The 10,591-nt window shown below is 51.8% G+C and overlaps 1 protein-coding gene across 2 annotated transcripts in view; it reads left to right on the top strand.

Annotated features, from left to right (window-relative positions):
* The first annotated feature begins 1,317 nt into the window (after nucleotides 1-1,317).
* Nucleotides 1,318-10,591, top strand: part of SYT17 (synaptotagmin 17) — an 83,370-nt gene continuing 74,096 nt past the window's right edge. The window contains exons 1-3 of one of the 2 annotated variants that reach the window (XM_030301260.1): nucleotides 1,318-1,611; nucleotides 5,486-5,503; nucleotides 6,195-6,343. In XM_030301260.1, coding sequence (XP_030157120.1) covers nucleotides 1,597-1,611; nucleotides 5,486-5,503; nucleotides 6,195-6,343 — 182 coding nt within the window. In that variant the 5' untranslated portion in view covers nucleotides 1,318-1,596. Of the gene's footprint in view, nucleotides 1,612-4,403; nucleotides 5,315-5,480; nucleotides 5,504-6,194; nucleotides 6,344-10,591 lie in introns of those variants that run through there. The other variant, XM_030301259.1, reaches the window with a different exon arrangement.

The raw sequence follows: 10,591 nt of genomic DNA, 5'->3' as shown, positions 1-10,591 counted from the left end.
CCATTAAGTGGTCAGGACCGCACACTGTGCGGATTCAAAGGCCAGTGCGTGTAGCTACCAGCTGTAGCTGGAGGGGATCTACCTCACTGCACCCCGGTTTCCTCATCTGGGAACCGGGGGCAACTGCACACCCCCCTCAAACGGTTAAGAGGAGTCAACAGCAACAGCAGAAACTACGGAGCGCCTACTCTGGCCAGGCGCTGTGCTTGACGCATAGCGATCAAGGCAGAGGACGATGAAATGCAATCACGCCTGTGAAGTGTTGAGCACAGTGCCTGCCGGATTACAAACGCTGGGCACTTTGCATGCCACGTGCTTCGAATGAAATATTACATACTAAAAAATGTAAACCTGTTAGATTTTTACAAAGAATATATACACATGTGCACATTACACCTTTTGTTTATGACTTGCACGTTCATTCCCTCAGCTGGCCCTGGAGAAAAGGCAGGGCAGACAGATTTTTAAGCCATTTTTAGTGATGAAAAGACAGAGGAGTTGATAAACGGGAGACGGCTGGGGATTTTAAAAAGAGAACCGGCGGAGGGCAATGTTCCACTTCAAATCCCTCTGTGCAGAGTGGGCCCCAATTCTGTGGCCCCGGGGTGGGAGAACCGGCTCCGGGGAGGAATCCAGGCCCTGGGCGCCCCAGAGACGCGAGCAAGCGGGACAGGATGGACACGCCCGAGGGCGCACGCTCGCTGGCGCGGAGCTTCGAGCCGGCAGAGGCGCGCACGTCGCGGGCGCGACGCTGGGTGGCGCTGCCGGGCCGCCCCGCGCCAGACCTGTTGAGCCGAGGGCGCAACTCGGGCAGGTTTAGGGCAAAGGGGCGCTCCGCTCTCTTCGCACGCCCCTGCGGCCCCGGCCGCAGCACCTCCCTCGGGGTGCCCCACGCCCCACCTTATCTTAAGGCTCCGGTTCATTTGGCCCCTGCGTTCCTCGCCGCAACAGTTCTAGGCTCGTCGGGTGGGGCGGGAATAAAGTTTGTCCGAGCTGGACTGGGAGAGGGGTGGTGGGGAGGACCCTCCCCGCTCCAGACTCCATGGCGGGCAGGACTGTGCCCCCTCGGCTTCAAGGCTGTCCCGGGGGCTCTGCTCTCGGTAGGTGCCAGCCCGCGTGCCGACCGGATGGGCTGACCCGCGCACCGCCCCCTCCCACCCGCTTCCCCATCCCCTCCCCCGCCTCTGGCGCGCACCGGCCCCGGCGTCTCCAGCCCCGCCTGCGCCGGGGTCGCTGCAGTCCCCGCGGCCGCCCCGGGCTCCCTCCCCAGGCGCCCCGGCCTCATTCCAGCCAGGGGAGCGCCTCGGGGGGAGCGCCGGACAGCGAGGGTGGCCGAGGCGGGGGCTCCAGGCGCCCTTGCTCTCCCAATCTGGGAGGCGGCCCCGACTCCGAGAGCCTGAACGCAGGGAAAGGCAAGGACGGGGCGGCCGGCGGAGGGGCGGGCGCCGCTCATCAGCCACGCCAGTCACGTCTGGGGCCACCCGGCTGCCTTTTTCTTCCTTTCCCCCTTCGCCTTCTCCCCCCACTCCCCTGTTGGCGAGGGCAAAGTGGCCGTGGCGGCGCCATGCCCGGGCCGGAGTGAGCGCGAGGGCGAAAATGGCGTACATCCAGGTAGGGCTGAGGCTGGGGGGCAAGGTCCGCGGTGCGGGTGGGGGGTGCCGCGCCCCCTCCGGCTGTGAGCCCGCCAAGGGAGGGCACACGGCTGGGCTCCCACAAACTTGCCTCGAGAAAAAGGGTGCCCGAGGGCACGCAACCTGTGCAGCGGTGGGGTACGCCCCAGGAGAAGGGGCTGGGGACCCCCACACCCGAGGATGAACGGCCCCTGCGGACTCTGCACGGGTGCCCTCTCCTCCTAGGGAGGGAATGGGATTGGGGCGGACTTTTCAGCCCCCCCACCCCACCCCCTCCCCTTGCACCCCACCCCTGGGGAGGGGCCGCCGGGAGGGCGGCCCGGGACGCGCCAGCCGCCCGGCCCGCCAGCTGCCGTTGCCGTGGCGACGGCTCTGGCTAATTGGCCGGCGGAGCGAGCCTGAGGCGGCTGTTCCGGCCAGGAGGGACAAGGACGTCGTCTCTCCCGGACCCTGGGTGCTGAGGGGTGGGGGACACACTATAGGCGTGCTGTTGGTGGGGGGCGGGAGCAACCGATCACTTTCGGCCATTGCATTGTGGTCTGGGAGTTGTGGACCCCCATCACCTTGAGGAAACTCTCACAAGAATCCTTGAACTGAAATGATTTCCAAGCATCCTTCTTGAGGGGAGGCTGCTTGACTACCAGACCTTTCTCTTCTATACGAGGTGTGGGGGGGGGGGGGGGGGGGGGGGGGGGTGGGGGAGGCAGTGGCGACAGGTCAGCGCCAAGGTCATGCAGTCAGACCTGCAGTCAGACCCGTGGAGCCGCTTGCTTTCTGGGGTTGGCTCCTCAGAGCCCAGCAGAGAAGCCTACAGGTTCCCTCATTTAGGGTGCATCTGGGCTCACTTCTACCCTCAGCTACAGCTGGGGGTGGGGGGGGGGGTGGCTGCTGGTCTCCCAGTTCCCCACTGGTCACATCTCTCTCGTCCTCAGACTTTTCAGCCTGCCAGGAACTCTGTGCTCTGTCACCTGCCTTAGTCTCCCCATCCCTCTCCTGGCTTAGATTTACTCCATTGGCTTCCATGCAATCTTTAGGTCCTCTTTTCAAGTTCACTGAAGGTCACATTTACTGTGCACATACTGTGTGCTGAATGTTGTTGTGGGGTTTTTCAGCAGTCACGCAACAAACACCCGAGTGACCACCTACTGTGTGTGGGCACTGGGGATACAGCTGTGAAAACAGCAGTCTCTGCCCTTCAGAATCCAGTGAGAAATAAACAATATTAGAACATGCTTCTGTGGTTTTTAATAACCACCTTCAGGACAGAGATTAGTGATTTGCCCAAGGTCGCACAGCTGCTTAGGGGTCATGGTGGGATCTAGAAGGGAGGACGGGGAATCTGAGGAATTTGTTAAACAGCTAATATGAGAATGGCTTGGTGATACTGTCTTTGCTTCTAGAACAAGGTGTGAAACTTTTTCTAGATCCAGAGAGTAAACTTTTTTCTTGGAGACCTACGTGGCCTGTCACAAATATTCAACTCTGACCGTGGCGCTGGACAGCCACACATACATAGATAATAGTAAATGCATGGGCGTGGCTGAGTTCCAATAAAACTATTTGTACTAGTCAAGAAGTAGTACTTCTGATTTTTTGCAACCATTTAAAAATGTACAAACCGGGGCGCCTGGGTGGCGCAGTCGGTTAAGCGTCCGACTTCAGCCAGGTCACGATCTCGCGGTCCGTGAGTTCGAGCCCCGCGTCGGGCTCTGGGCTGATGGCTCAGAGCCTGGAGCCTGCTTCCGATTCTGTGTCTCCCTCTCTCTCTGCCCCTCCCCCGTTCATGCTCTGTCTCTCTCTGTCCCAAAAATAAATAAACGTTGAAAAAAAAAATAATAAAAAAAAAAAAATAAAAATGTACAAACCATCCTTAACTGGAGGACCGTGCAAAAACAGGTTGCGGGCTGGATTTAGCCTCGCAAGTCATAGCTTGCCAACCTTTGTTCTAGAATGTCTGGGTTCTCCTTCCTGTTTCTTTCTGGCTTGAATCAGTGCTCCTCCATCCAGTCAAATACATGAACCCAGTGGACCCAATGCGTGGCAAGCGTGTCTTAGCTTCTTCCCTCTCCTCTTCCTTTTCCTTGGTTTCTCTCATCTTGCCGAACTTGGCGTTTGAGAAATCTGGATGATTGGGCCCCTGTAGTGGCCTGGTCTCTACTCACATGGTTTTATAAATGGTGTCTTTTGATTGCCACACACCCAGGAAGTGCTTTCCTCTATGAAAAGAATGGGCATGGACCGTTATCCTTGCACTTGATTTGAAACATTTTCAAGCACTTTCATTTGTAAGCACATGAGGGCATAGCTTTTTCCTGCTTTTACCTGCATGGGCCGGCCTGGACAGTCTGTGGTGCCTAGTAGGTTCCAACTGGTCTTGACAAACCACCTCGTTCTCATAAAGCCACAGAAAGGGTGCAGATATTTTGTAGTGGGGTATTTGCATAGTCCAAGTCCTAGCTTAGCCATTCCATGAAAGAGAGGTAACTAAGGTTCAGAGTGGCCCCCTGACTTCACCCAAGTCACGTGATTGGCCGGTGGTGACGGCAGCACTAACACTTAACCACTCAACTCTGCGTGGCCCCCAAGCGTCTTCAGGCCTTGCCATGTAGGGTTCCCAGTTTTGCTTTTGGAAGAGTTTGTGATTAGTGCCTGAGACTTCGTTTCCCAAGCCGTAATCATTCCCTTATCACTTCAAGGATTTTTGAATTTGTGAGCTATCACTTGTACCAGATTTATTTAATACTTTTTCCTATAAATGGACTCGCTTATTATTATTTTTTTTTTTTACTTAAAATCATTTGAAAAGGAAACTTTATGTCACTAGCATAATGGAAGACCAGAATCACTTGATATGAGCAGAAGGCAACCGGAAGAATAAACAGGATGATAGTAATGCCACGTGATTAGTTAGATCCCAGGCTCTGAGCTGAGGTTTGCTCTCTATTTAAAAAAGAAAGAGGGGGTGGGGGGGATTTGCAAGTGTTAGAAACCTGTTAACACATGATGATACCAAAGGGAGACCTCCTGGAAAGGGAAATGAAAAAGAGGGTAACTTTCTCCCTCTTGATTTAAAGTTCTGAGTTTGAGTTCCTCTCTGGGATATATCCCAGACTGGGATGTGGAGTTCCTAATCTCCCTGGTTTACTTGGCCCATTCATTTGGAAGCCACTGTGACTCTTCCCTTGAAGAGGGGGAGGGAATCCGTGCCTTGGAAACCTGTGAGAAGAAGTGGGGGTGGGAGGTGGGGCTGAAAAGGGAGGTAGCCCCGCCCCCTCTGCCCTCCCCAGGACCAGATAATGGCTTCCTTTTGGGCTCCCTGTGTTTGTGGGTGGTCATAGGAACTCCCCACCATCACCATTGGAGCAGAATTGTAAGGTAGGGCCTCTGGGAGGGTGCCGGAGCCAAGTGACATCCACTCTGTGCCTGCCTGCATGTTAGCTAGTCATGTCCTTTTGGGTTGGCTTTATGGCTATTTCTGTATAGGAAGGTTTGCTCTTCCTAAGCGTGGCTGCATTGGATAGCATGACTATCTATCCACCCGCTCTGATTCATAACAGCATACGGTGCAAATCAAATCGAAATGCTAAAGTTTCCCATTTATTCGGTGTTGGTTAGCCAGGAGGCTACCAGCAGCCCCGCAGATAGCAGCACCTTGTTAGGGAGTCAGCTCCCTTCCCAGGATGGTAAGTGGAAAGATGCAGGGCTTTTTTTTTTTTTCCCCTCTTTCTTTCTTGCTTTCTTTCTTTTTTCTTTTGTGAGTTGCTGGAATATTGCTAAACTGGTCTTGTCTCTCTTTTTGTAATCCTCTCACCCCCGACGCCCCTTGGCTTCTTCGTGGATCTCTAAAAGGGCAGTTGGAACCTTTAAACGAGGTGGGTTAATTCGATGATTCGTGTGGTCTGGTTTCTGATCACGAAGTGCTTGTCTTTCATTTTGGACTCTTATGTGGGGCTGTGGGGACGTTGAATATTAAAGCAATAACTGGAGGTTAAGAGCGGCACAGTTTCGCTGTGTTTCTGTGGAAGGGAGATCCCGATGAAAACACACTAAGGGAGAAGAGGTGGATATCCCTCCCCACCCCCTCCTTACTCCGTTTGATTACCTCTGTTTACTTTCATGTCACGGAGATTATTTTAAAAAAAAAATCTTTTTGCTTTGCTTTCAAGAAGACAGTAATATTCATTGTGTTTTCGAGAACATATTGTATAGCCCTCATGATGTTGTATAAACCACCCACATGTCAAGAATGACATTCACATAAACTACAAAAGGGAATACCTGTGAATGTTTTGCTCGCTATTAATGGCTCCAGCGAGTTGGTGTTTGCCATCTTTGTGCCTGCAGTTGGTAAATAGAAACGGAAAACATTTTGTTCTAAGTGTTCAGCAGCAGAGACAGACCTCCTGAATGTCATTATTTCTCATCAGGGATCAGCTACTTGTAATTTCGGGTGTTTTTCCTTTTCCTCCTCTCCACCCCTCCCACACGCCCCCCCCCCCCCCCCCCCCCCCCCCCCCTCCCCCTCTCCCCCTCTCCACTGCCCACCTCCCCCAATGGCCTCAGGGTTTTCTTTCTAGAATCTCCGATCTGCTGCTGTGCAGATGGACTTTCAGGCATTGCTGTCAGAAGTGTTATGAGTCCAGCTGTTGCCAGTCGAGTGAGGACGAAGTTGAAATTCTGGGACCTTTCCCTGCCCAGACTCCTCCCTGGCTGTAAGTAAAACCGCTCTGAACTTCCTTGAAGGCAACCTCAAGACCTTTCTTTTCTCGGTTTGCGAGAGAGGGCGCGGGCAGGAGGATAGGGGTAGGAAACAGGGGAAGGCTGGGTGTCCGTTGACGTCTTTGCTGCTGATGGGGACGTACTCTCTGCCTCTCCTCTTGTTGGGCAGGCCAGGGGGCGGGGGGCAGCTGGTGGTGAGGCTGTCGTTGAACTGGTTTCCCGTTGGTCCTCCTGAGATATGAACCGTGGGGTGCCGAGCGTGTGGGCACTTTTAATCACGTTGAGTGTCACTCCAAGTGGAGGAAGAGCTCTGTGAGCATCTGTATGCTTCAAGGGATGTCCAAGTTCTAAAGATTCCCATCCAAGTCAGTATGACAAACTGTCCCACCCCCTGACCCGGTGCTTGGCACATAGTCGATGCTCAGTAAAAACTGCTACATGGGTGGTAGATGGAATGAACAAACAAATGCCTTTTTGCTGGTCTGAACAAGAACTTCAGAAACAGGGAAGCAGAAGAGCACCCCCAGGCTCCATCCTGTCCTCCAACGCTGTTTATGTTCTCTCTGGCATCTCTCATTTTATTTCTAATTCGTGCTCCTCCCGCGCCTGCACACAACATCTCCATCTGCCAGTCGCTCAGATATTTTGGGAACACAGTTTTGAAGCTTCTCAGCCACGTGTCTGGTCCACCTCTCTGTGGCTGAGAGAGGAACGTGGCCAGAGAGTCTGGGTTGAGTCTGCCGGTCCAGCGCCGAGAAGGGGCCTGGCTGTCCTCGAGGACGGGTTCTCACGACACGGACGGGGAGGTCCAGAGAGGGCAAGAGACAGTGCAAGGGCCCACAGCCAGAGCCTCAGTGGGAACCCTGTGCTGTTTCAGCCGCGTTTCTGGAAGTCCATGATGCCCCCTCTTTCCCCTCACGTTGGCGGGTCATGGCTCACCCCCCTCACCTGCTCTCCTTAGAAGCAAGCATCAAATATTTCCATAGCAAAATGGCTCTGTGTCAGGCTCCATGCATTCATATCCAGTTTCTCCTACTTTTTTTTCTAGTTCTGTGACCTTGGGCAAGTCATTAGATCTCTTTGCCTTGATTTCCCATCTGTAAAATGGGGGTGATAAAAACAATAGTGTTTATCTCCTATGGTTGTTGTGGCGACTGCATGGATTAGTACACAGAAGAGCACTTAAGAATGATTGTCACCTGGTAGGCAGTCATAAATGTAGGTGACCCATCTCACCCTGTTTGGTCTCAGTTTTCTCATCTGTAAAGTGAGAACAGTAATAGAACTTATTTTCTAGGGTTGTGATTAAGCATAACCTGCTTCGCAGAGCAGTTAGTAATCACCTTTTATTATTATTATTATTATTGCTGTTTTATTGTTTATTTTTGAGAGAGGGAGAGAGTGTGTGTGAGCGGGGGAGGGACAGCGAGGTGGGCGGACAGAGGATCTGACAGCAGAGCCTGATGTGGGATGTGGGGCTCAAACCCATGACCGTGAGATCATGACCTTGGCCGAAGTTGATGCTTAACCACCTGAGACACCCAGGGGCCCCAGGAATCATTTCTGTTATTTGTAGATGCTTTTTTTTTTTTTTTTCTTTTAGGGACACAAAGAGTGAGTTGGGGAGAGAGGGAGAGAGAGAATCTTAAGCAGGCTCCACACCCAATGCAGAGCCCGATGCAGGGCTTAGTCTCACAACCCTGAGATCATGACCTGAGCCAAAATTAAGAGTCAGATGCTCTTTTTAAATTTTTTTAGGGGCGCCTGGGTGGCTCAGTCAATTAAGCATCTGACTGTTGGTTTCGACTCAGGTCATGATCTCACGGTTCATGAGTTTGAGCCCCGCATCAGGCTCCGTGCTGACAGTGCTGAGCCTGCTTGGGATTCTCTATCCCTCTCTCTCTCTGGCCCTCTCCTGCTTGTTCTCTCTCTCTCTCTCTCTCTCTCTCTCTCAAAATAAATAAATAAATTTTTTTTGATGTTTATTTATTTTTGAGAGAGAGACAGAGTGCAAGTGGGAGAGGGGCAGAGAGAGACACACGCAGAATTCGAAGCAGGCTCCAGGTTCTGAGCTGTCAGCACAGAGCCTGACACGGGGCTTGAACTCACGGACTGTGAAATCATGACCTGAGCGAGGTCGGACACTTAGCCAACTGAGCCACCCAGGCGCCCCAAGAGTTGGATGCTCTTGACTGAGCCACCCAAGAGCCCCACTAGAGATTCTTTAAACTGGTGTAAAGATAGTGTTAAGAAATTATTTCATCAGTCATGGATTGTAGCCTGAATCCTGCAGGTGTGCATAGGGTTGAGGTGTTTGGTGGAACCAGTTCATTAATCAAAAGGTCATTCCCATTTTCTAGTGCCCTAGGTACAGAGGTTGGCTCAGCCCATTTGGTATCTTGAAAGCCGTACTCAGGCAGTGCCAGCTCTGTGAGGGCAGGGTTTTTATCCGTGTTGTTCACGCCAAAAAATAGTTACTGACTAACTGACTAACCTACCGGCAAAAATTGAATCCTGGAAGTGCCAGTCATCTGGTTGAAACCTTACAGTTTCTTTGGTAATTATTTCTCGAGTATGCACCGTGTGCCAGGCACTGTGGGATGCAGAGGCTAGATAGAGTCCCATTCCTGTGCTCAGGAGATTTAAAATCTAGTACAGGAGATAAGGCAGGTACATAGGTCCAGCTACCCCCTGGAGTTGTGCATTCCCACCCTGCACACCAATATGACAGTTTTACATAGAGTCTCACTGTGGAAAAAGTCCAGGGATAATGGCTTCGGGCATCGGTGGATCCAGGGGTACAAATGTTGTCATGGGCATGCATTTGTGCCCTCTCCACCTCCCTGTCTCTTTCTGTTTCTTCTGTATTGCCCGATTCTTAAGCTTGTTTTCTTCTTTGCTTCATTCTCAATAGCAGCAAACAAACCAGGAGAGGCTCTTATTGTCCTGGTTTGGGTCATGTGCCAAACATTGAGCCAATCACTTTTGCTTGGAGGAAATGGTGCTAGGATCATGCCTGGATTGTCTGACCACCTGGAACCAGGGAAAGGATCATTCCCACCTGACACACATGAACTCAGCTCGTGGACCAGGGGTTGGCAAACTTGTCCTGTAAAGGGGCCAGACAGTAAACATTTTAGCCTCGTGGGCTTAGTCTCTGTCTCAGCCACTCACTTCTGTCATTGTAATGTGAAAGCATCCATAGGTGAGGCATTAATGATTGGGCATGCTATGTTCTAGTGTTACCTCATTTACGAAATCAGGCAGCAAAATCTGGCCCCATAGTTTGCTGATCTCTGTAATAGACAATTTGAGCGCTGTAACCAGAGAGGAGAGAATGGACCCAGGGTAGGCAAATACCACAAATGGTCACAATATCTAGAAAGAGTAGGGGAATCATGGAAAATGGGCCTGCAAGCCCAGAGCATGTAGGGCTTTGAACGTCAGATTGTGGAGTTAGAATTTGAATTTGCTTCTGAACCACTGGAGAATCCTTTTTTTTTTTTTTTAAGTTTATTTATTTACTCTGAGAGAGAGAGAGAGAGAGAGAGAGAGAGAATGAGCTGAGATGGGCCAGAGAGAGGGGAGAGGGAGAGAGAGAATCCCAAGCAGGTTCCACACTGCCAGCTTGGAGGCTGCTGTGGGGCTCAAATTCCTGAACCGTGAGATCTTGACTTGAGCCAAAATCTAGAGGGATGCTTACCAACTGAGCCACCCAGCCACCCGTTAGTGGAGAATCCTGATGGACATTGAAAATCAGTCAGGTACCTTTTTTCCCCAGATACCCAGATGTTAAGTATTACAGATGCATGGCTCGGGTTCTACCAATGAGCTGGCGAACAGTTGCACTTTACCTGGGCTGCTGACCCTTTGTGCAAGCGGGGAACTCTTTCAGGGGGTAAGGAGTTGGGACCCTCTGGGATGGCACTTTGGTTTTGCCACAAGCAGAGAAGAGCACTGGAACCTTCCCAGCAGGGCCGACGCATGACACAACTCCAGAAGGCCCCTTTCATATGGTCGTCATTATGAATGATAACACTTAGAACTCTGCAGTCTAGAGCCTGAACAGCGGTACATGACCTTCCATGCTTCCCAGGATGAATATCTTGCATCCTGGGTAGCAACTTAGTACCTTTGTGGCACGCAACATAATGCAAAATGTTAAGAGAAATCTGTAAAGGGGAGGCGGGTTAAATCATTCAGAAAGTGAATTTACAGCTTGTGCTTTCCCCAGATTTATT

This window comes from Lynx canadensis, chromosome E3, assembly GCF_007474595.2.
Source record: "Lynx canadensis isolate LIC74 chromosome E3, mLynCan4.pri.v2, whole genome shotgun sequence".
In the NCBI taxonomy this organism is placed as follows: Eukaryota; Metazoa; Chordata; class Mammalia; order Carnivora; family Felidae; genus Lynx; species Lynx canadensis.
The sequence above is the reverse complement of the archived record's forward strand: the minus strand, read 5'-3'. Positions and strand labels throughout refer to the sequence as shown.